Source organism: Balaenoptera musculus, chromosome 15 (genome assembly GCF_009873245.2).
Source record: "Balaenoptera musculus isolate JJ_BM4_2016_0621 chromosome 15, mBalMus1.pri.v3, whole genome shotgun sequence".
NCBI lineage: Eukaryota > Metazoa > Chordata > Mammalia > Artiodactyla > Balaenopteridae > Balaenoptera > Balaenoptera musculus.
In genome coordinates, this window is record NC_045799.1 from 4613374 (window position 1) to 4638592 (window position 25219).

Below are 25219 nucleotides of genomic sequence, written 5' to 3' on the forward strand. Positions count from 1 at the left end.
CAAGCTACATTAAAAGGATGTCCAACATATTGTTGTATGTTTAAAAATTGACCACAATCTAAATGATCATCTACAGAGGATTGGTTAACTAAATCAAGATTCATCTGTATAATGGAATACTATTTTGTCTTTTCCACAAAGGGATAAGTCTGAGATGGAAAGATATCCGTGATAATTTAAGTGTGAAAAGCAAAATGCAGAACGATGTGTATAGAAAGATTGCATTCATAAAAAAATTTTAATAGCCAAATAAAAAACATATACATTTATATGCAGAGATCGGCATGAATGCATTTTCTGGGAGGATGCAGAAGAAACTTAAAATGATTCACTTTGGAGGGAGCAACCAGGGCTTCAGGGTAAAAAGCAACTTTTGCTTTTCATTTTACAACTTTTTTATACATTTTGAAAATTCCACTGCAAGCCACATATTGCTTTTGTTTGAAGAGATTAGCCTGTTTTTATTGGACTCTTCTTGATTAGAGCACCTGCTTTCCCTGGTTATTACATCTCCTGTTTGTGCCACTTCATCATTTCCTCGGGTTCTTCCTTCAAAGACCATGAATATGTCTTAGTCCCTCCACTCCTAAAAGGCCAACCTTCCTCAAAGATGTCCAAAATCCATTATTAAGTTAAAAACATAGATTTCCTATAATATACATAGAACAGTCCCATTTTTGTTTAAAAAAATTGAATAAATGCAGGTATGTGTGTGTGAAAAGAAAAGAAGTCTAGAAAGATTTATTCATTCATTCAGCAAAAATTTACTGTGTACCTGCCATGGGCCAGATACTGTTGTGGAGATGGAGGTTCAAAGGGGACCATGGTCCCTGTGCTCGGGCTCTCTTGACAACCCAGACTCTAGAATCCAGAGGGTAACATGTACCAGCAGGTTAATGGCAAGGCACTTTGCATGAGGCAATGGGCGTGAGCTTTTATATCACCTTCATGCTTTTCTATATCTTCTGATTCATTTTTTGGCCCTCTGTATGGCATGAAAGAACTTATACAAAAATAATAATTAAGCCATAGAACACAATCTCTCTATCGCTTTGGTCTTGTCTCTCTTCTCCAAACCCCTACACTCATCTGTGCAATCGTTGAGACACCGATACTAAAACATTTTTCATTGTGTGTCTGGATATCAAATTTAAGTGGGCATCCTGTGTTGTATCTGCCACCCTACTTATATACAACCTGCCCCCTGGCACTTCTGCATCTCCCGGGGTGGTCCTCCTTGGCCCCTGCCTGGCCCTTCTCGTGGGGCTGCTTTCCTTGGGATTCTGCCTCTGGCTGACTTTACCCTCTGTCCTCGCCCCGCGTGCGCCTTGTAGACAGATGTGTGGCCCCAGCCAGCTCCTCATGACTGGCTCTTCCTGGATGGCCTGTCAGCTCCTCAAATCGCACAGCCCCAAAACGCAACTCTCCCCAGGTCTCCATCTCAGGAATAGCACCACCAGCCCCCCCAGTTTCCTGGCTGAGAACCCGCATAGCCACGACACCTCCCTCCCTGCCTTCACCCCACGTCTCAGCAGCCCCAGGCTGGCTTTCCCACCTCCAGCAGCTACTGCTCAGCACCCCACTTCCCCAGCCTCGCCTCCACACCTGGGATTTGAGGTGGTCTCCCACGGGTCACCTTAACCCCTCCTTCCCCTCCACGACATCCACTAGGTCATCCTTAACACAAGCCAGCAGGGCCTTAGCGCCTTGGTCCCCAGCCGCCCGTCACTGTGTGCCACCGACAGCAATTTGGCCACATCTGATTGCTACTGTCCTATAACTGGGTCAACGTTTCTCTCCAAATCAACGAACTCATTTTCACTTATTTTTAAAGATAACCTATCCTTGTATGCTTTAGCCTCATGCTAACAAAATCCCAGGCTGGATGTGTCAGTTATCCAGCTGAGTCGAAATAGACATGTAACTACTCAGATGTAAACTGTCCATCACCTACGCCTGCAATCACCGGCAGTGCCACCCAGGTAAGCACGGGGCCCCTGGGAAAGCACTGCCTTTCAGAACGTCCACCTGCTCTCCGCCCCCGCACCGCGGCGCTCCCTCTGCTTGAAGCACACTCCCAGCTCCCCCGGTGCCAGCAGGCCTCCCGTGCAGCTCCTAACGCTAATGACGTCTGGCTCAGCCCGGCTGCTGGTTCACACCTCCCTGCTACCTCCTCAGCCTCCGCCCGAGCGCCCATTACGGCTCTCTCCACCTGTCAAGCAGCTCCTAGTTCCTATGACTCTCAAGGAGCCCGAGGGTGGCGGGGCTCCTCCTGGCGGCCCCCTCCTTGTCCCTCCCTTCAGCAAACCGGACCAGAACACCTCCACTTATCCACTGGGTCCTCACACCGAGCCTTCGGGGTTGCCCTGGCTCAGAGCATCAGGCCCTGAGCCCTTGTAGAAGCATCTTTGCCACCCCCGTGGTCAGGCACACGGTAGGTGCTCTGTCGTGCAGAGACCAGGGGCTGTGTGTGCCTTTGGAAGGAGAGTGGAGTTTCCAGGTAACAGAGCTGGTTTGCAGGTTGGGCCTTTCCACCGACCGATGTGCGCGATGGAAGCTAGACTCTCTGAGAGACTCCTTTTCAGAGCCTCTGTTTGCTCATCCGTAAAATGGGGGGACACTCTCAATACCAACCCCAAAGGCTCGATGTGAGGACCCAGTGGATAAGTAATCGTGGGCTTTGCAGACTCTAGAGCTTCACAGAAACGTGCGCCTTATTATTAGGATGGTGACAAGATGCCCGATGACTAATCCCCTGTGCTCATCCAATTAGCACTGCTGCCGTCCCCTCGGTGAGCGGCGTGCTTTCTCCCCAGGATAAGAACGCAGCCATCCAGGGTCGCAAGGGAGGGCAAGAATTACAAGCCTGTTTATTTACCATTTAGGAAGCCGGCGCATTTTCCTGTACCTTGTCTTCGACACTTAAGCCAATATTTGCGTCTTTGGGAATTCTATTTGTATGGTAATTTAAAAATAGGGTTCGGACTTACAGCCGGCCTTTCTCCCGAAACTCCAAAAGCACATTAATTTTCTAGACAGTAAAATAATGCCGTAATTAAATATTACCATTTCTTTTAAAATAAAATCCGGTAACTCCCAACAAAATGGGTTTTTGGAAACATGATGTAGGTTTTGCCTCAAAATCGCACTCTAGGGAAATTCCTTATTTCGAATGTATGGAAGAGACCACGAACTTAATCTCAACACAGTGTAAGAAAAATTGACTTGTTAAATTACAATAATTTCCTCGCATTTAAAACCTCCGTGCCTCCTGTCATGGCTGACCCAAAGGCCCCCCCGTATGCGTGTTTGGGGAAAGGCCCCGAGGAGCCAAGGTGGTTGGTTTCGCTGTTGATGAAGCTTCCCAGATGCCCTTTCTCGTGGTTCCAACCGGAGTGTTTGTTCTGCGTTGCAAACTTCTTCGAAAGAAGAAGGAAAGGAGGCGAGGCTAGGTGAGCCCGTGACCCTCGCCCTTCGGTCTCCAAATACGTCCTCTGTGCAAGCGGAACCCAAGACCGCCCACGTGGAAGGAAGCATGCGCCCCGGCGCTGGCCTTCCAGGGGCTCCCTCTTCGCCAAAGCCAAGGTGAACGGAGGGAGCCGGGAGGCCCTCGGCTGGAGGCCGGGTCTGGAGGAGGTGGTGCCGGGTTTCACCCGGGGCCGCCCAACCGCCCCAGCCAAAGCTCAAGAGGGCCCCCTTGTGGAAACTCCCGAGAACAGCCCCGTAACTGATGCACTTACCCCAGCGCTGGGGCTGCTCCCCGGACCCCCGCCCCCACACACACATCTCTGCGCAGCTCTCAGACCCAAAGGCCCTCAATGGAGACCGACAGACTCCATCCTGCTCTCCTCGAAGCCTAAATACTTCTGTGAGACAAGAAGGCTCTTGGCCCCTCCGGGGAAGACGTGGTGGAGAACCAGTTCCTAAGGCCCCATGAAGAGTTAAGCTCCTCAAGCTGGCGCCCCAAGATCCCTACTCCTGCGCCCTTTTCCGGGAGTCTTCACCGCGATTACACAAACGTCTTGTTCTTCTTGAATGTGTCAAAACCTTGGGATTACCTCTGCCAAATTCCTGCTCTGTAGAACAATGGGAGCTTCAGTCTTCTGCCAAGAGAGCGAAGAAGGATTCAGTCCAACGGGAGACTTCTAGACACACTTTCTGTTTAGCAAACACTGACTTGTAACTACATCCCTCAGGGCAGGCACCAGAATGTTCCGCGAGACCCAGCCAGGTTCAGAAGCCCGGAGAGATCTCACACTCTATCTCTCCAGGCCCCAAGTCCCCCTCACCGCACCCCTCGAAGCACAGGGCTGAACGTTGGTATCCATGGAGAGCACTGACCAAATTTGGTATAAATTAGGAACATCTAAGGGGCCAACATGCAGATCTGGGAACACAGGCGCTAAAGCTGAGCGAAGGAGGCCTTGTCTCCAAGACACCAGAACATCTGGGTGAAAAGGGAAACACTTCCATCAATCACCCTGATGCCTTGGCTATTTGGAAACAGCTGGGCTTTGGCTGGAATTTTCCAGTTTTCATCTGGGTGGAAGCCCCAGCCAGAGCGAGGAATAATTAGCATTATCATGGGGCTGAGGGAGTTTTGATGTGAACGGTTTTTGTACTGGAACAATCCTAAACAAACAAACAAACAAACAAAAACTGGCTTATGAGCCAGGCCTGGTGGGCTAGACTTTTTGTCTTCCAAATCCCCCATTCCTTTCCCATCCCGTGAGCTGTGCGTTTCCACTTCCATTAGCAGGAAATGCTCAACACAGGCCGCGGGGAGATAGCTACGCGGTCAGCCACTCCCCTTGACAAAATGTTTTCAATTTTGGAAACACAAACATAAAACAGTCCCCTTCTCCAAGTGGCACCAATTAGGTCCACCTTTTCCACCGACCCCCCTGGTCCAGCCCAAGCTGGGACTTTTAACCCAGAACGGGGGAAACAGTGACAAACCAAGCTATGTCCCTTCAGTAGCCTTTCAACACACTGACATCCGAGTCTGAGGCCCTCCTGCACCTCAACGGCTCAGAATCTGTTTTTCCGGGCACGTGGTCCCTCCAGAATTCCTTAGGGCAACTTTAAACTCTGAGCTCACCAAGCAAAAGAGGGCACGTGTCACAGTCCTGGGATGCTGCAGGGCTGGGAGGTGGTGTGCACTTTTTTCTAGAGCACACCATTTCTGAGTTTCCCAAGAATGCAAAGTCCATCCTGCCTCAGGCCCACGCCCCAGCCTTGAAGGCAAAGACCCTCAGATTAGATGGATAATGAGATTCAATTATGGCCAAATGAGGGACATATGAGGAATGTGAAGGCCAGCCATCCACACCAGAGGGGACGTTTAGGCTCCTTAGAATTCAAAGTTTGTCTTCATATTTCTGTAATTTGCTGGTACTGTCATAGCGTGCCAATCTGTAACCCTCTCCGGGGAGTTTAAACAGAGACTCTGCGTGCCTTTTGTGCAATGGCTTCGTTGGAAAGCACATCTTTTGCTGTAGCAACACAGTGACAGCTGCCATTTCAACAGCCGGTTTCTGAAGCTTGTTGGCGAAACATTTTCTGTGCGCTGTTGCACGCCAGCCCATCTTGATTTGTAAAAGGCGGCCGCCTCTAATCAAGAGAGGTTATGTTTTTGGGTGGGGATTTTTATTTAAATGTGCATAAGCTTCCAAGTACAAACATTCTAGGTGAATTACCTCAAGCTAAGGATTTTGAAACAAACCAGAGGGTTTCAGACTTTTTTTTGTTTTTGAAGCAAGAGAACCCTTTTTTCAAAGCAGATCCTAATTAGCCCCCCAGTACATAAACCAGAGCAAATGGCGGAGGCTGCGGGGGCTAAAGCAGAAGGCGGGAGGCCAGAGTCCCACTCACTGGGTCTCCCCTTGTCTCCTGAAAAAAACACCTGTGGGCTTCAGAAAACAGCTTGAAACCTCTGATGCAGCGAAACTTGACACACACACGTCCCATTCTTGAGCTGGAGCTATGCTTCCAATACAGCAGCCGCCAGCCACATATGGCCCCTGAGGCCCTGAAATGTGACCCATCTAAACTGAGATGTGCTGTGAGTGTAAATATATGCCCGATTTCGAAGACTTGTATTTGAAAAGGCATATAAAATATCTCATTACTAGTTTTCATATCTATTACATGTTGAATTTATACATGTTGAATGTATTACATATACTATTGGGGGCTGGATAAAAATATCGTTAAAATTAATTTCACCTGCTACTTTTTAGCCTTTTTAATGTGTGACTCACAGTCTCTGTTTATTGAACAGTGCCGTGGAGCTAGATGGAGACTTCCTTGGGGGTGTAGAACCATATCAGGGTCCTGGTTTGGCTGGGGCAGGTCCCAAGGGTCAAAAAGGCTGTAAGGCCAAGGACCCAGCATCAGGTTCTTATGCCAGATCCGGCCCATCCTCAAAACTCTCGGCAGGACTTGATGCTCAGACTTAAATCTCCCTTTGCCTACTTCTCTTTCCTCTCTACCTGCTTGGATCAATCAGGGTCCCCAGCCTGCTGGGAACTCCCTTACTGAATACCTTTTCACCCTCAGCCAGATTCTTAGAGATCCCAACAGCTACAAGCCTTCTCTTTCTCCACTTCCATTTCAAGCCTGACCCTAATAGCCACACACATGATGGAAATCACCAGCCAATTTTTAGGAGGAGAAACCTCAAGGGGGTGGGAGAAATGTCAACAAGGAATTCATGTGCATTGGTCTTATGGAGCACAAGTCATTCATTCATCCATTCAACTAAAAGTAGCAATCACAACTAGCACTTATTGAGTGTCTACTATGTGAAGGCGTTGTTCTAAGCGCTCTCCATGTATTGACACAACAAATATTTATTTAGCATCCATCGGGCACTGTGCTAGGGGCTGGGAATCAGCAGGGAGCAAGAGAGATAAGGGCCTGTCCTCGTGGAAAGGAAAGGAAAGGAAAGAAAGGAAAAGGAAAGGAAGAAGAAAAGGGGAAATGAAGGAAGGAAGGAAGAGAGAGAGAGAAAGAAAAGAGGGAAGGAAGGAAAGAAGGAAGAGCGGAAGGAAGAAAGAAGTTGAGGCACCTAGGGTGACACCTCAGTAGCAGTGAGCACCCAGCACCTACATCTTGGTTTCTAAATACTATTCTCCAATAAAAGGAACCAGGACTCCTTGGAGAAATGGCTGATTCCAGGGCTGGGTCAGGAAAAGTACAAAATGAGCTTGGAAGATCTTCTAGTGCCAGAAAATGAGGACATGCTCCAAAAAAAACAAAAAACAAAATGACAAGTGCATGTAAAAAGGACCCAGGAGCTAAGTCGATGGAGCTCCCAATGGCCAAATCAGGGACAATTTGAGCCACAAAGTAAATAATGACAGCAATGGATTGTAACATATAAAATATCCCTGAGTTCATACTAAGACAAATAATAATTGAATAATTGAATAAAGAGATAAACAGGGAGAAGGGATGGTGCTTCCTTACAGCACAATTCCAATCAATAAATCCAGAAAGTTATAGATAAAACAATAAAAAATAAATAATCCAGAAAGAATGATGGAACTAGAAAATGACCATTTGGAAAACACCACAGTAATAACTGTTGTAAGTAAGAATCGTCAATGTCCGTCAATAGATGCTAAAATTAGTGGGGGGAGTATAATGGAAAACAAGATATTTGCATGAGCTCTAAGTATATCCCCATAAGATAATTATTAATTACAAAGAGGAAAGGAGTAATAGTGGAGAAACCTGGCAGACACCTCCTTAAGCAAGTGGTCGAAGTTAACATCACCAGCGTTGGGACAAATTGACATCTCAGTACCTCCTGAAGCAATGACTGAGAGGAGCACAACATTGCTTCCTTGGGGTTCCTGCCAAAACTGCCCAAGCTGAATTTAACCATGAATAAACATCGGAAAATCCCAAACCGAAGAACACACTTCAAAATAATTGGCCAGTACTCTTCAAAAGTGTCAAGGTTGTGAAAGACATAAACCAAAGAAGCATCTCTGATTGAAGGATGCTAAAGAGACGTGACAACTAAGTGTGATGTGTGATTCTGGATTGGATCCTGGACCAGCAAGGAGACGTTACTGGGACAACTGGTGAAATCTGCATAGGATTTGTAGACTAATTCTAACATGGGATCAGTGTTAATTTCCTGGTTTTGATCATTGTACTATATATCTTTGCAAGATGTTAACCTTTGGGGAAACCAGGTATACTAGAGCTCTTTCTACTGCTTTGGCAAAATTTCTGTAGGTCTGAAATGATATCAACTTGAAAAGTCAAAAAATAAAAGTAAATAAAAAACAGCAAGCAGGTAAGTAATGGAGAGAGGTGATGAGTGCTGCACAGGTGAGATGGGAAGGGGAAAATAGCAGAAGGGAATGTTTGATGTCAGCCTGCCAGGAAACGCCGATTATGCTGAGACCCCAGTGCGTGGGAAGCACCCAGCTCAAAGCAGAGGGAGAGGTGCTCTGGCCGAGGAACAGCATTGCAACGGCCCTGAGGCAGGAAAGAGTTTGCTATTCATCCCTAGGAACACACAATAGAGAATTATGGGGAGATCTGATGTATGGCTCTGGAAAGACAGGAAGACAACCGATGTTGAAGGGCCCTGGAGATCATAAGGAAAAGCGTGGAATGTTACCCCAAGTGTGTTAGGAAGTTTTTGGCCATTGTGTAAATTTCCTTTGAGACACTTACAATTCTTTGAAATTATAATCCATAGTGGGACTACTTGATTAATGCCAGCCTCGCCGAGAGAACAGGAACTCCGGCCATCATGTGCCGCTTTACAAAGGCATGTGACAGCCATGCAAGGGTCATGTGGGGGAGGAGTTGATGGACAAAGGTTAGGGTGCTGGGAGACCTGGGTGGCCCTTGGTATCGGTTGTGAATTGAATTGCGTCCCCAAAAAGATATGTTCAAATCCTAACCCCTGGTACCTGTGAATGTGACCGTATTTGGAAATAAGGTCTTTAACAGATGTAGATGCAGTCATATTGGATCAGGGTGGACCTGAATCCAGTGACTGGTATCTTTATAAGAGAAAGAGAGGGAGGTTTGGATACAGAGCTGCAGACACACAGAGAAGAAAGACGGCCCTGTGACGACAGAGGCAGAGATTGAAGGGATGCAGCTATAAGCCAAGGATACTTGGAACCCCCAGAACCTGGAAGAGGCAGGAAGGACCCTCCCCCAGAGTCTCAGGACAGAACGCGGCCCTGCCCACCCCTTGATTTCAGACTTCTGGTCTCCAGACTGTGAGAGAATAATGTCCTGCTGTTTTCGGTCCCCCAGTTTGCTGTCCTTTGTGGTGGTGGCTCCAGAACGCACAGCCATGAGGGGAAGTGAGGAGTTAACCTCCGTCTCTCCCTCTTCGTTCTGTGCACCCCCCTCAGGCTATTGACCACGTTTACTTATTAAATAGTTACTTATTAAATATTATTTACTTAAAGTATTACTTAATTTTTTAAAATCCAGTTCAGACCAGGCCCCTTTTAAAACTCAGTCTTGTCCTTGGCAATGTGGGCTGTGAAAGCACAATTTTGCTACGGTAACTGCAGCTGCTTTTTAACACCCTCTAAAATCGATGCATAACCACTGGAATAAGAAATGCTCACCACTGCACCTAAAATCACCTGGCACGCCTCCCAGAACCTCAGAACAAGCCAATTAGGATGGGGGGGGAAAAAAAACAAAACACAGTGCTTTTCTTTTGCTTTTTGCCCCTAAAAGAAAGGTATCTGAAGACCTGATTATTTCTCCATCTGCTCTGGCTACAAACCCCATGTCCTTTCTCCACCCCTCCCACCCCCCCTGCCATTGATTCAGACCTATGCTTTTCATGTTCTTTGAAGAAAACACGGATGGTGGACCTGGGTGTAAATCTTCTCCCAAGGCTCCATTTTTCATCTGGAAAATGAAGATAATCACGTCCATCTAAGAGAAGTGTTGTGAACAGTAGATAAGAAAAGTAGATAAGAAAAGGGAAGTAGATAAGAAAAGGGCAGATATTTTTTATTCCACTTATACAAAATATCCAGGATAGGCAAATCCATAGAGACAGAAATCAGATTACTGGCTTCTAGGGTTTGAGAGGAGAGAGGCGTAGAGAGTGACTGCTAATGGGTATGGAGTTTCCTTTTGGGGTGATGAAAAATTCTGGAACTAGACAGAGCTGATGTTTGCATAGCCTGGTGAACATCTTAAATGCCACCGAATTTTAACTGTATGCTTTAAAATGGTTAAAATGGTGACTTTTATGTTAGGTGTATTTTACCATATTTTATTTGTTAATTGGATAAGAAGCATCTGCCTGGGGTAGGGTGGCCAAGTCTCTCCACCCTCTGAACCTCAGTTTCTTCATCTGCAAAATGGGGGCACTGACTGAACCTGGACCATGGGCAGTTGTGCAGATGACACCTGCTGGTCCATAGGTATGGCCGGCACCTGGAAGCACTCCATCAGTGCACTGACAGGCTGCCTTCCCTGGGATTCCTGGGTGAGACAACCTCCGCTCAAGACAGACTCCAAGATCTCCCTCCCCACTAAGACCCCAGGCAGGTTCCACACGATGTTTGCCATGTAGCCTGCTCCTGGCATTCTGACTCATGATCATACAACAGGCTGGAGCAGATCATATTTTAAACCCCAGTAGCCTGGTCTGAGCAATTCGACGCTCTGGATTTAATTCTGCAGGTAATTTGAACGATGCGATCTAATTTCAAATGTCCTGCTCTTATGAGTGCCAAAGCAGCATAATTTTTAATTAGTGGGTAAACAGTAAATAATGGATGGCGGTAAGTGGACACCACTGTTAATTAAAAATCCATGGTTGATAAAAATCAATTTGGCCCACGCATTTAACTCAGTCTATCAGGTCCCCAGGAAAAGTTGTGCAAGCCGGCCCACGGCATCATCTGCTTTCAGCTGTGGCTCCCTGAGCTCAGACTTTTCTAGGGGAGAAAAGAGGGAGAGAAAGGAAAGAAAATCTATAAGCTACCTCCAAAGCTGGGACTGGAAACATTTCATGTGTTCATTTCTAATCGGTTGGCTTCATTTTTGCAACCTTGAAGTTGAAGCTGCAGCCGAGAGGCAGTGGCACGCTCCGCTCGGGTTTTTACAAAGAAGGGCTCCAGTTGTGTTTTGTGTTTTGCATGTACATGTTCTGAATATGGTGAGATTTCACCGTATCTCTTTGTCTCCTGACTTAATTAAATCCCAATTTCTCGCAGAAAAGCAAGACAAACTAAAACACACTTAGCGGGAACATACTATCTCAGGATTCGTGTCAAAATATAACGTCGTGAAGGCGACATCTCTTCGAGGTGCCTTCAGAGGGAGTACCTGGGGGAAAGGCTCGTTTCCTTTTGAACAGAAAACATTTCCTCAAGAAACCAAGCTTTGGGACTTCCCTGGTGGCACAGTGGTTAAGAATCCACCTACCAATGCAGGGGACACGGGTTCGAGCCCTGGTCTGGGAAGATCCCACATGCCGCGGAGCAACTAAGCCCGTGTGCCACAACTACTGAGCCTGCACTCTAGATCCGGCGAGCCACAACTACTGAGCCCGCATGCCACAACTACTGAAGGCTGCGCGCCTAGAGCCCGTGCTCCGCAACAAGAGAAGCCACCGCAATGAGAAGCCCGCGCACCACAACGAAGAGTAGCCCCCGCTCGCTACAACTAGAAAAAGCCTGCATGCAGCAATGAAGACCCAACGCAGCCAACACTAAATAAATGAATAAGTAAATTTATAAAAAAAAAAAAAAGAAGAAACCAAGCTTTGTGGAAACAGCGCCAATGTCATATTTGGGGCCTGTTCACGGTTTTGCTCTGAGACATAAGCTTGATTTTCCTACCAGGCAAATAACACACACCCCCTTCTGACCTTTTTCTTCCCTTTGCTCCCATCCATTCCCCAAATCAACACTTTCATTGTCAAGCTTCACTGACAACCAGTGATGTTCAAATTAACCCGCAGAATTGGACCCAGGGGACCCAGAGGGTCCGGGTGAAGTTGATCTCAGGAGCACAAGAAGGCGGGAGCCGTGGGCGCGGATGCATGTATGTCCCAGCTCAGGATTCCCGACGGGGCCATGCTGGGCATTTGGCCCAACGTGGATGCCCACTTGTCCACCCCAACATCCTGGTTCTGGTCCCCAAAAGGCTAGATGTGCCCGAGTTAACACAGAACCACTCTTTCAAGCCTCCCCTTGGCGTGGTCTCACTGCAGAATGGCCCTGAGAGCCCCTGGGGCAGCCCAAGTGCCCGCTGTCCGTGGGGACACCACAGCCCTGGTACATTGGTTGTTTATTTTCATCTCTCTTATTTGGCTATTTAAAGCCTATAAATCAGGTGTAGGATACAGCAGGAATATACAGGGACCCAGTGCTACACAGGATTTTTACTCATTCCTTCATTCAGCCCCTTCCCCTGCCTGCAGTGCAAAAGGAGCCGTGGCTAAGCCGTCAGGCCAGAGCCGATGGCCTGGCTGGAAGCCCGGCTCTGTCACCGGGGGCAGCCTGGGCCCCAGGCCAGCTAAGCCCGGCTCGCCCAGCCCGTGGCTCTACCCGTCAGAGGCAGCGGATGCTAACACCATCTCCTGGGGTCATTGCAACGGTGAGCTAACGTATACAAATCTCAGATAATATAATAAAAGTGCACGGAGCCGGTCCTGAGTGAACAGGAGCCACTGATGCCGCATCGTGGTCCCCGTCGGTGTCACTCCAGTTTTCGCAGCTGGGCCCTGGGGACCCCGAGAGTCTCCCGGTGAGACCCCAGACCTCCAGGAAAGTGAGGAATCCACTGTGAGAGGCCGAGGTGGGCAGAGAGTTTGGGGGCCACGGGCCCCATCAGACGGCTTCCAAGGGGCAGGGCGGGGACCCCAGCCTCCCTGGCCGAACTGCCCTTCCTGACCCGGACAGGACCACGTGACTGTGTGCTGGGGGGGGGCGGCAGGGGGCATTATTCGTTCACTCCTCACTCAGCCCACACGCCCTCCTGGGCCTCCTGGACCGGCCCGGCCGGCCTCTCCAGCTGCCCGCCATCTCCGCCAGGCCCCCGCGCCCCCCGACCCACGTCAGCCACAGGCGTGGTGGGAAGAAGCGCCCTGGGAAGGCCTGTTGCAGGAGCGGGGCCGGCGGGTCGAGGCGGCCGCCCCTGGGCGCAGCCTGTTGCCGTAACATTTGGATGCTGCTCGCGTTCACCGAGCTTCCCATACGTCCCGCCATCTGGGCTGCATCAGGCCCGACTCGCTGAGCGGGGATGACAGTTTCTAGGGGAACCGCTGCTCTTTAGCAGCTGAAGGCCCTGGTGGTCTCACCTCTGAGCCGCTCCTAGAAGTGAAGATGCCACGGCCAGGCCTGGCTTGTCTCCACGAGACGAGCCCAGCTGGTGGGGGCGGGGACCCCGGGCCTGCCCCACCGCTCACAGCCTCCTCCCCGAGGCCTCCGAGCCCTCCCCGGCCCCGCTGCTGGCCTCACGCCTCTGCCTGACCCCACCACACGCCTCCCGAGCGAGCACCACGGTGAGCCGGCGCCGGCCAGGTCCCACTTGTGGGGATGGACGACACCCGGGCCTGGCACCACGGGGGGACCATGAAGGGAGTGGCCACGAGCGGCGGGTGCAGGTCTGGCTGCTCCAGGGGCAGAGGTCAAGCAGAGCCTGGGCTCCTGCTGGGAGGGGGTGCAAGTCCCACCGTCCGGCTCCTCTGAGTCCAGGCTGCCTCCCGTCCCGGGTGCAGGGCCCGGCGGCACTTGGCCACGGCAGGCAGGCGCACAGAAGGCAGATGAGTCCCGAGGCTGACTCGAGGCGCCCCGATCTGGGGAGCCCGTTGCTGGCCGGGCAGGTGAAGAACCAGGGTGTGCTGGGATCGCTGACCCGGGTCCGTCTGCTTTGCAGCCCACTCTGCAGAGGCAGCCGGGATGGCAGGGGGTAGCCGCCTGCGCTGGGGACCACACTGCCAGCAGCTCCTGCCCAACAGAGCGCCCGTCACCGCACTGCTGCCCCCACGCCTGGACGGGCCCTGGATCTCCACTGGGTAAGACCCTGCTGAGGTCACGCTGACCACAGGCCCCTGGGCTTGGAGGCTTCACCCACCCTGAGCCTCAGTGTCCCATATCTGTGAAATGGGCACAATTCGTCCAACTGTCCAGAGGCCTGCCAAGCACGTGCTTGCTTGTCGCCCTCCCCAGAGTGAGCCTGGCGGGTCGGGACTGTGTCGGGCATCCTGCCCCAGCCACAGACAGCAACTGGATGAAATGTACTTGTTCCACGCATTGAGCACCTGCTGTGCAAACACTTATTGAGGAGCTACTCTGAGCTGGGTGCAGGGGGAGCTGCGGTGGAGACAAGCCCTAAACACAGAAATAAGTGACATAAACTTGAGATGGTGACAGACATAAAATGGAGGATGTGAGAGTGAGTGGCCTGGGAGGGCTCTTTCGAGGGCGGTCACAGAAGGCTTCTCGGAGGTGGTGACATTCAGTCGAGATCTGAAAGGAGGAAGGAGTCAGCCATCCGGGGAGCCAGGGGCAGAGCCAGGCAGAGGCAGCAGCTGGCGCAAAGGTCCTGAGGCCGGAAGGAGTAGGCCAGAGAGGGCCCAGGGGTCCTGCCTGCCCATCGAATTCTCCTTCTAACCTGACAGGCTCACCTGACGTTTCAGAGGCCCCAGTGCTGCTCTGGGGCGATAGGCGTTGTGCTCTGCCCTCATCTGCGGGGCAGCCAGCTGGGTCCTCCCTCCCAGGGTCAGGGAGAAGGAAGGCAGTGTCCTCCTCCACACCCAGTACATCCCCTCCTCCCCGGCCGGCCCCTTGGGCCAGTCCCATTCTGGGGTCAGGAGCTGGACTTTCCATGTCCTCCACGCACCTCCCGAGGTCAGGGAGAAATCCAACTGCCAAACATCTGCTAGCGCACTGGGGGAGGAAGGGGACTTGAGTTCTGCAAAGATGCTCTGGGTACATTCCCAGGCTCTGCCCCCTCCTCGACTCCACAGGCCAGGTGGGGTTCATGCACCACTGGCCGGGGTCACTCTGAGACAGAACTGAGACATGGGGAGGATGGGGACTGGCTGCAGGCTGTTCCTGCCCCAAGACAACAGCATTCCAGATAGTTCTAGAAACTTCTAATATTTTCTTCCTAGAAAGTCCCCCATTGTACCCTTCAGACAGGCTTTGCTGTTTTCTGGGAGTAGTGCAGGGAAAGACCCAGAGTCTGGGAACCACCGAGCTGTCTGGTGTGACCTGCTGCGTTCCTTTGGGCAAACCTTCCCGCCCTCGGGCATGTGAGTCACCTCTCTCCATTTTTAACTACTGTCTGTACTGGTATTTCCTTACGATTTTTCTTTAAACCAACTTGCTTTTGTTGGTGTAAATATATTCACGCATTTTTACAGCTTTATTGGGGGATAATTGGCATACGGTACACATTTACAGCACTATGATTATTTTTAAAGGAAGTGTAACATCACTATGGCTATGGGGAGCTGAGCCACTTGCCATAAATAGGAGGTAACCATAAAAAGAAAGTCAATGAAAGCAAAACAACATCATTAAATTTTCACCTGATTCGCTGCCTGCCTAAGGCCCTGAGTCTGTTCACTTTGGGAGAAAAGGGAGATTGGTGTTAAAGACACATGAACTCCAACCGAGACTGTCTCCTTAATATAACCAGAAAGACTGAAAGAAAAGGGTGAGCGAGAACATATTTCTCCTGCTCCAGCAGCGCTGGTATGAAACATTTCCTTGGTTAGCATAACATTGTGCAGGGGGTGCCTGCCTGCTCTTCTTCCCCGGGAGCTTGTCAACCACCCACCCCAGCGGAGCCCCGATGGGAGAGTCCCAGAGGCTTCCTGCCCCCCAGCCCAGGGTGTGACTGGGGGTCTAGGAGTCAAGGTTTCATCACCAGCAGAATAGGGCCTGGGGGGTCAGGGCCAGCCTGACGCCTGGCTTTGCAAATAAAGTTTTATTGGCACACAACCACGCCCACCAGGTACATACTGTCTCTGGCTACTTTAGCTCCAGAACCACGATCTTGAGTAACTGCCACAAAGACAGAAATACTTATTATCTGACCCTTCACTGGAGAAGTTCACTGGTTTAGATCAACAAGCCTGTCACAGATGTGGGTGAAATGTGGTGGCAGGGGGCCCGTCAGCTTTGCCAGGGGGGAGACAATGTAAGCACCCATCATTCACGATTCACTCAGCGAGGAGCAGGGTTGGGGGGTCCAGTGTGTGCCAGGCCCTGGACCAGGTGCCAGGAATCCAACGGGGAGAGAACAGGCAGGACCCTGCCCCCGGGAGCTCAGAGCACAGGGCCCCCCAAATGGTGCGAAGGAGCCCCCGTTTCTTAAGCTCCTCCCAGGTGCCACCACTGTGCTGGCTGCTTCCCGGAAACCCTGACTGTGGATCCTGGGCCTCCGAGTCCCAGAGGAAGGAGCCAGGCGTTATCCAGGCTCACATTCCTCAGGAGGGACGGAAATGGGATTTGAACCCGGGTCCTCTGGCTGCAAAGCCTGTGTGTTTCTTGGGCCAAGGGGGATCCATGGGACCCACGGGGAGCCGGGCCAGGAGGGGGGATGTCCGCTGAAAAAGGCATTTGGGATGGCATGGAAGGAAAGCTTCTGCTGAGGCCACAAGGCAAGTGTGGAAGGCCCCCAGCCCCCAAAGTGGGGCTGAGATCAGTTGGGGAAACTGAGGCTGCAGGCTCCCAGCCCTGAGCTGAGGCCTGAAACAGAGGCTATAGGAGGGGGATCCCGGGGCAAGGCTGGGGGACTCACTGCTCTGCCCAACCCCCCTCTGCCCCGCAGCTGCGAGGTGCGCCCGGGACCCGAGTTCCTCACCCGCTCCTACACCTTCTACCCCAACCGCCTCTTCCGCGCCTACCACTTCTACTACAGGGACCCCTCGTGCCGGGAGCCCGCCCACTCACTGCTCATCAAGGGCAAGGTGCGCCTGCGCCGCGCCTCCTGGGTCACCCGGGGCGCCACCGAGGCCGACTACTACCTGCACAAGGTGGGCGTCGTCTTCCACAGCCGCCGCGCCCTGCTCGACGTGGCCGGGCGCCTGGACCAGAGCCCGGCCGGCCGGGCCTGCGCGCGCCGCCTGCCCGCCGCCCGGGCCTGGCTGCCGGGGGCCCTGTACGAGCTGCTGGGCGCCGGGGCTGAGCGGGACTGCGCGGCCGCCCTGGGCTTCACCATGCACGAGCTCAGCCTGGTCCGCGTGCAGCGCCGCCTGCAGCCCGAGCCCCAGGCCGCGCCCCGGCTGGTGGAGGAGCTCTACCTGGGGGACATCCACACCGACCGGGCCGAGCGGCGGCACTACCGGCCCACCGGCTACCAGCGCCCGCTGCAGAGCGCCCTGGTGAGTCTGGGGCCCCAGGAGGGCGAGCTCTGAGAGCCTGTGGGATCTGTCCCTGCCTAGGGCCCTCCCCGCCCTGACCCGCACTGGTCTGCTTGCCTCAGGACCTTTGCACATGCTCTTCCCTCCACTCGAGACATCTTTTCTCAGGTCTGGACAGAAGGAACTACTGGGGAGTCTTCTGGAGTGTGGTCCTCCTGACATCCTCCTCATGGACCCGGCAGGGTCCCTTCCTGCCCCTGCTATGCACGGGCCGGTCCCCCCTCCCTCAGTTCCCAGCTCAGATGTTCCCTCCCATCCCCACTCTGCACGGGTTCCAGCACTTGGCACACTCTGGGCTGCACTGTTTGTTTACTGGCTGACCGCCTTCTCCCAATAGCACCCGTGGTGGGGGGAGGCCCTGTGCCCCTCCGTGTCCCCACACCTGGCCCAGGGGCTGGCACATGGGCTGGGCCCATAAATGTTGGTGAATGAACTAGGGGGGCAGCTCCTCCAGAGCTCTGCCAGGCGGCCGCACAGCCCTCAGAAGGCCCCTCTCGAAAGCTCCCTGTGGACCCACTGTTACCCTGGAGCCGGCGGCACTGGGTGCTCCCCATCATACTAACATCAGGCGGAGCAGCGCTTTCTCAGACTCCGACTGTTCTCAAGATGCCGGCACCTGGGCATCTTCTTAGAAAGCACAGTCAAGTTCACGGTCTGGCCTGGGATTTTGCATTTCTAACAAGCTCCCAGGTGGTCCATGGACCACCCTCTGGGCAGGAGGCTGCAGTCTAAAGGGAGATGCCCTCTCTTTGAGATGTGCCAACCCCAGAGTCAATTTCACGTAAGTCAATTAACCTAGACTTTAACTTAAAGACATCACAAACATGCTGTCCTGATTTGGGGAAGATCTAATAGCCCTTTTTTGTCCGATGAGCACACAGGCAAAAAGAAACTGAACTTCATGTGTGTAAAGTTCTCCTGGCACATAGCACAGAGCCTGGTGGGCAAGACTAGGGCCTCGTGACCACTCCAGTGAGTCTGGTGAAACCCCAGGACCCCTCCTCAGAAAAATATTTGTAAAAGCATAAAATAAAAGACATGGGATTTAAACAGAAACCAATTCTATTAAAAGAGTTACCCAAGTCTTAAAACACTCTGAGGTGGGAATACTATGAATGGGAATTCTTTATTCTCCCTATTTCAAAGTAGCAATGAGTGTAAACAGTGTTTCTAGTATCTGCAACACTGTTAATATGAGATCGGCCACAAAGCAGAAGGTTCCACTGAAGCTACAGGGGTTTGTTGCCCACATTCACAATGAGAAGAAACTTTTGATTTTAGGTTGAGGTTTGTAAAAATGAAGTCGAGGTTAGGACTCTGGGTTAAGAATGTCTGTAGGAAATACCCAAGGGATATTTTTCAAAAGTGAGAATGGATGGATGGATGGGGGAATGGATGAGTTCAGGCATCCCTATCAAGTGCTCTTTGAGCCCACAGGCAACCCTCACATGTTCAGCATGTACTGAGCGCCTGCTGTATACTAGACACTTAAGGAATTAAACCAGATGGGGCAACATCTCACCCCTGAGAGCAGCTTCTTGTCAAAGCATCCCCAGTGTGTGTGGGGGGGAAAGGGGCACCAGGTTTGAGCCCATCTGCTTTCTCTCCTTCTCCCACCTCCCTCCTCCCAACCCAAGATCTGGGTAGCAGAGAAGAAGCACAACATGAAGCTCTCATGATCAGAACATCAGCCTGAGTTCTCTTCATGACCTCGAAACGATTCCCCTTTTGGCAGCCAATGTTCTAGGCTGGTCTGACGTCCATCCTTCTTAGAGCAGAGAAGGCACTGGTGGTGGGGTGATTACCGGCACCCACCACCTCATTAGGAGGGCAAACTGCTCTGAATGCAGAGAGAACGGACCCCAGGGCACGGAGGATGAAAATGTCATGTGTCCCCAGGCCAGGCTCTGGGGCTGCAGACTCCTGCCCTCCTGCTGCCTGACCAGCCAGGGTGGCCCATGCAAACTGCAGTGCAATTGCCAAGCAGAACATACAGGACCAGCAGGGCCAGATGTACGGATGTTAAATTAAATGTTCACTCACCAACTGCCCCCCTCCACATGAAAAAAAGAAAAAGGAAGATAATTTCACAGAAGGATACGCTGCAGATAAACCCCCCAAGTAACGAATTAGTCATTACCTTATGCTCTCCGGAGCCCAAGCCTTGCCCACAACCCAAACCAGATGGTAAACATGAACATTTTAAGAAGTTAATTAATTTAAAACCAATTTGATCCCCAAATTCATTGCCTGGATATAGAATCCTAATCAATCAGCCAACGCTCGACCAAAATCATCTAAGCCTGGTGTCACCTCTGGGGGTTCATTAGAAACTGTATGTGCTGTTGATATAACTTTATATAACAGGCTTAAACCAGTAAGAGTTTGGCTTGCACACAAGTGTGAATTCTGCTGGCTGGGGCCTTGTTTATTAACACGTGCAACTCCAGACCTGTGCACAACGATGCCTGGAAGGTGTTTGATAGAGACAGATACTTTCTTCCATCCCCTTCCAGAGCATCAGAGAAGGAAATGCTTTCTCTCTCCCTCTCTCACCTTCAAGTCTTGCTAGTTCTCCATTTGTTTCTGCCATGCAGAAAACTGCTTGCCCCAAATTACCAACCAGCATCCCCAGATGTCCTGTCTGCAAAAGACATCTCTTTTGAGGGAGAAAGGCAGCCCTGAGATTACTGTGATGTAATGCACTATGTCCTGTCAATACACATTAGTGTAACAACAGTTGGAATGTGGGTTAAAATGCCTAAATTAGAGGAGACTCTTACCAGCCAACATTCCAATTACCTGCACTCCAGCTAACTACCCAGCTTTCTTGCTTCTTTCCGTCACAAACCTTTCTGTAGCCATTTATTAGCATTTCCAAGTGCCTTCTAGTGCTCTGGGTCAAAATCCCCCAACCAAAAATAATATCGTTTTCTGTATTATGGAAAAAAAGGCAACTTTAGGTTCATCATAGAAATAAATAAGAAGAGCTTATAATGTAGCAATCCAAAATAGAAAAAAAAAAAAAAAGTCTGTTCTGAATCGTCCAATATTTTCTTTCTAAACTAGAACTCCCAAATGCCCCCTTGTTTGGCAAGAAACTCATCCAGCAGCAATCTGTGGAAATCTTTTGTTTTTTGAACAAAAAAAGTTGGAGCTGTTTTCCCAGCTGGGGCTTCAAGCAAGATGCCTTTCCCCTTCCTTGTCCTGTGTGCACCTGTGGCCCTGGGTGTCCTTCTGGAACTGCAAACGCTGGGGATGCCTGCTTTGACAAGTGGCTGTTCCAGGACATTTACCTCTCAGAATGATGCTCTGAACTAAATTCTGGGCAGCAGCTCCCTTAAAAAAAAAAAAGTCTGTATCTGGTTTCTTTTTGGCCTGGACTGAGCTTTTTCACTCCAAAATGCAGACTGACTACTCCCACGCAGTTTGGTTTAGCATCTGCTTCCTGTTGACGTGTTTTACTGTAAACCCAGCTCATGAGAATTTATAAGACAGGGGCAACTGTAAATAAGGCCAAAGCGAGAGGAAAACAGCCTCGGGCAACTGAGGACTGTGCCCGCACCTGACAATGCAGAGGGGGCTGGGTTTCCAATTATAAATAACACAAGCATGAACATCTTTGTGCCAAATCTCTTTGCAACTTTTCAGCCACGCCTCAGCACAGACGCTCAGCAAGGGGGTGCCAAGGGCATGAGAATTTTAGTGGCTGTAAGGCAACAGTGCATGAAAAGTGCTCAGCGCGGCTCCTGGCCCTTACGAAGCACCTAAAAAAGAATGAGTTGGGGGTGGGGGAAGTAACAACAGGCAGGAGAAAGACAGTAAACATTAACGGTCGAATTTTGGGACCAAGCAGGCCGGGTGTGGGAAAGGACAACTTCTTTCAAATCCCAGGACACAAGTTCCATCTCTCCTTCCTTCGTTTGCCCAATACACCTGCTGCGAGCAGGTACTGTGCTAGGCCCTGGGGATGGTGCAGTCACAGAGAGACAGCCTGGGCTTCCTGGAGCTTACTCTCCAATGAAGGGGGAGGAGTGGAGCGCAGAGGAAATAGGGAATGACACGTCCCCGAGCACTAGAAGGGGCTGAGGCCCAACCGCACAAGGGGTGGTCGGGAAAGGTCTCTCTAAGGCCTCTGAGCTGAGACTGAGAGGCCGGGAAGGAGACAGCCCGGTTACGTGCCGGGGGGAGTTCCAGGTAGAAGCAGCTGCAGGTGCAAAGGCCCAGAGGATGGAGGAGCCGCCTGAGGTCCACGAAGAGTGAAGTGGCCGTCCGGGCTGGAGGGGGGGAGTGAAGGGGTGACGGGCGGCCGGGGGCGGGACCCCGAGCCAGCCCGCCGCAGGTGCACCCCGGCTTCCCCGCCTCGGACGTCACCGCCTTCCCTTTGTCTCTGCCAGCACCACGCCCGCCCCTGCCCGGCCTGCAGCCTCATCGCCCGCTCCGACGAGCACCACCCGCCCGTGCTGCCCCGCCAGGCGGCCCTGCCCCTGCGCCTGGGCGGCCGCTGGGTCAGCCCCGGGTGCGAGGTGCGCCCCGCCGTGCTCTTCCTCACCAGGTTCTTCACCTTCCACGCGCACAACCGCTCCTGGGAAGGGTATTACCACCACTTCTCAGACCCCACCTGCCGGCAGCCCACCTTCACCGTTTACGCCGCCGGCCGCTACACCAAGGGCACGCCGTCGGCCAAGGTTCGTGGCGGCACCGAGCTGGTGTTCCAGGTCACGCGAGCCCGCGTCACCCCCATGGACCGGGTCACCACGGCCATGCTCAACTTCTCCGAGCCGAGCAGCTGTGGCGGCCCGGGGGCCTGGTACCTGGGAGCCGAGCGGGACGTCACGGCCACCAATGGGTGCCTGCCGCTGGGCATCAGGCTGCCCCACGTGGAGTACGAGCTCTTCAGGATGGAGCAGGACCCCCTCGGGCAAAGCCTGCTCTTCATCGGACAGAGGCCCACTGACGGCTCCAGTCCCGACACCCCGGAGAAGAGGCCCACGTCCTACCAAGCACCCCTGGTGCTCTGTGACAGGGTGGCCTGGGGCTTCTCCAGGCCTCTGCTGCAGACGCCCGTCGGCGGTGGGGGGCTGGGTCCCCCAGCGGCCCCTCTCCCCTTCCTGCTCCTGGTTCTTGGGCTGGACTTCCTCCAGTGGCTATGAAATTGGTCTCTGACTTCCAGACAGTGCCTCAGGACACCCGTCCGACCCCGTGGACTCCCTGCTGGCACAGACCCCTCCACCCGTGACTGCCCTGGACAGTTACACAGCCCGGCCTGCGTCCTAAGTGGCTCAGCACCTGAGTTTCAACAGCACCTGCAGAGTCTACACCGTGGCCAGCAACTCAAATCATGACCACAAACTCGGGCATCGCAGCAACGTCAACGGCTCCGAGTTCCTAAGTGCTCGCTCCCGACTCTCCTGGGCAGCGCGCGGGCCGGCGCCGGGGAGTGGACCTCACCCGTCTCCCTGCCCGACGGCACCCCAGTTCCCTCCCTGAGCCCCTGAGATTCAGTGAAATGGAAACACGGTTCTGCACGCGCGGGCTGCCACTGCTCTGCTGAGTCTGTGGGTTGTTGTTTAAAGATTATTAATTCGGATTTAGCAATACAAACTGAAACCCGAGCCATGAATTAAAGATGCTGCTTCGGGCTTTCAGCACGTCTCAGCTAGCTGGCAGGGGGCTCGTCTCTTTGGGGGCAACTCGGCTTTCTTGAGTCGTGACTGCTGGCGTTTTGTCTGCGCCTGCCTATGCTCCTGTGAGTCAGGCCTCGAGCTGTCAACACCGCGAGCGGGTAAATCCAGCCCTCCCGGGGCCAGCAAGCAAATAAAGGCGGCCCCATCCACACCAAACCCCAGCGTGTGGGGCTGGCGGCCGGGGTCAGGTCTTTGGAGGAAAGCAGCGTTTCCAGCCTTTGGAAAGTAATTAATACTAATGACAGCGGTGACACTAATGTGCTCTGTAATTAGCCCTGCACAGGCGTCCTCTGTTGTCAAGATTCCCTGTGCTTGGCTGACAAGGAGGGAGAGAAACCTCCGACGCGTCTTTGGGACCATCCTAGGGTCAGCGGGCTACCCGGCCACATGTGGAGGAGGAGGGAGAAGAGGGCCACACCTCACCCAGCCGGCTCGCTGCAGTGCTGATGTGCTGACGTTCCCTGCTCAGAGGGGGCTGTCACCAAGGTGGGGACAGGCTGTGCCTCTCCAGGGACCCTGCCTGTGTTCCCAGGGCCTTGTCTGTACACTGTGAAATTACCTGGCATCCTGGTGGGCTCAAGGGTTTCTGGGATGCTGTGCCGACGGTTCACGCCCTCCTTCCTCTGCCCGAACCCTGTCTCTGGCTCTTATCACAGATGTTGAACAACAATTGTCTGTGAAGCTAATGGTGCTTTCAGAGGGAAGCCCTTGTCCTCTGTTCGGCTGTGTGGGGTTCAATCAGCCCGCTGAAATTGCCCTAACTTATCTACACAGCCTTCTTAAAACAAAACAAAACAAAACAAAGAACCCACCGAGTTAATATTCTCTGTAGGTCTCAGAGAGCTATGAGTGTTCGTGGCATATTTACCAAAGTACAAGAAATAATTAGATTATTTACAGTCTCAGACTGCATCGGGGTGGGCGGTGTGGCAGTGTTCCTGGCGGGGATGCGGGTGGGTGGTGGGAACATGTCCACGGCTGAGCAAGTCTTGTACCCAAGGCTTGAGGCAGTCATACCACCATTTATCATCAAATTTGAATCTTTTAATAAAATTAAACAGCCTGAAAAATGTTCCTGCTGGTTATTAAAGTCAACCAAGGGGATTATGGTTCTAAAGAAAGGAAGTGAAGTGTCTTGAGAGAACGTGTGAAAGAGAATAAAACAAGTGGAGGTAAACCCCAGCTCTCTCTGTTATGCACCTTCACTTCACGCCACTGCCCTGTCCTAATTAAAGCTCTCTGGGGGCTTCCAGTGCACACAGAATAAAATCCCAGGTCTAGCGATAACCTCCCCTCGCCCTGGCTGCACTGGGGTTCCTTCTGTTTCTTGATCACACCAAGCTGTTTCCTGCCTCAGGACCTCTGCATGTGCCACGGCCGCTGCCCAGCACCTCTCCCCCCAGATCTGCAGAGGCTCAGCTCCTCTCATTCAAGTCTCAGACCACATGTCACCTCCTCAGGGAAGCCACCATGAGCATCCCCGCACCCCCACCCCGAAAAGCAGCCTCCTTTTGCCGGCTGTCCTATCTATCCATCCCATCACTCTGCTTTATGTTCTTTATAGTGCTTACTGATCAGTGTCTGATTTATTCATGCTTATTCTCTGCCTCAAGGGAAGGACTGAGTCAGTCACTGGGATCTTTTCCAGCAGCTTCAGCTGTACCTGGCCCACGGCAGAACTTCAGTGAATACAGTTGGCTAAACCAGGTCGTTGGTGATCCTGGTTAACCCTTGCCGGCGAAGAAGTCGCTGCCACATGCCCGGCATACCTCCCTCACAGGATGCCCCCCAGCGCAGGGTGTGACTCTGCAACTTGCAGAGAGAATGCAGGCTCGGAGCAGACAGGGACCAGCCCGAGGCCTCCGAAGCCAGGCCCCAGAGCCTGAGAGCTGAGCCTCCATCTCGGGGTGTCCCTCTGGGGCTCTGGTCCCTGGCAGGGGTGGGATTCGTGACTGTATTTGGGGAAAGCAGTCCAGAGCTGCTTTGTGGGACTGGCTGAGCCTCCCCTAATTAGGAGGCCCGTGCTCAGGAAGAGAGAAGGTTCCTGGCCCCACGGACTGGACTGAGGCACCCTCCCATCCCCGGCTTCTCGGTTCTGGAGCGTTTGGTGCTGACAGAAAATCCCAGGCTC

General features: G+C 52.3%; 1 protein-coding gene across 1 annotated transcript in view; it reads left to right on the forward strand.

The window, feature by feature from the left end:
* Positions 1 to 24009, forward strand: part of APCDD1L (APC down-regulated 1 like) — a 51578-nt gene extending 27569 nt beyond the window's left edge. The window contains exons 2-4 of the mRNA XM_036826360.1: positions 13903 to 14041; positions 16810 to 17362; positions 21799 to 24009. Coding sequence (XP_036682255.1) covers positions 13903 to 14041; positions 16810 to 17362; positions 21799 to 22554 — 1448 coding nt within the window. The 3' untranslated portion in view covers positions 22555 to 24009. The remainder of the gene's footprint in view (positions 1 to 13902; positions 14042 to 16809; positions 17363 to 21798) is intronic.
* Positions 24010 to 25219: the final 1210 nt, after the last annotated feature.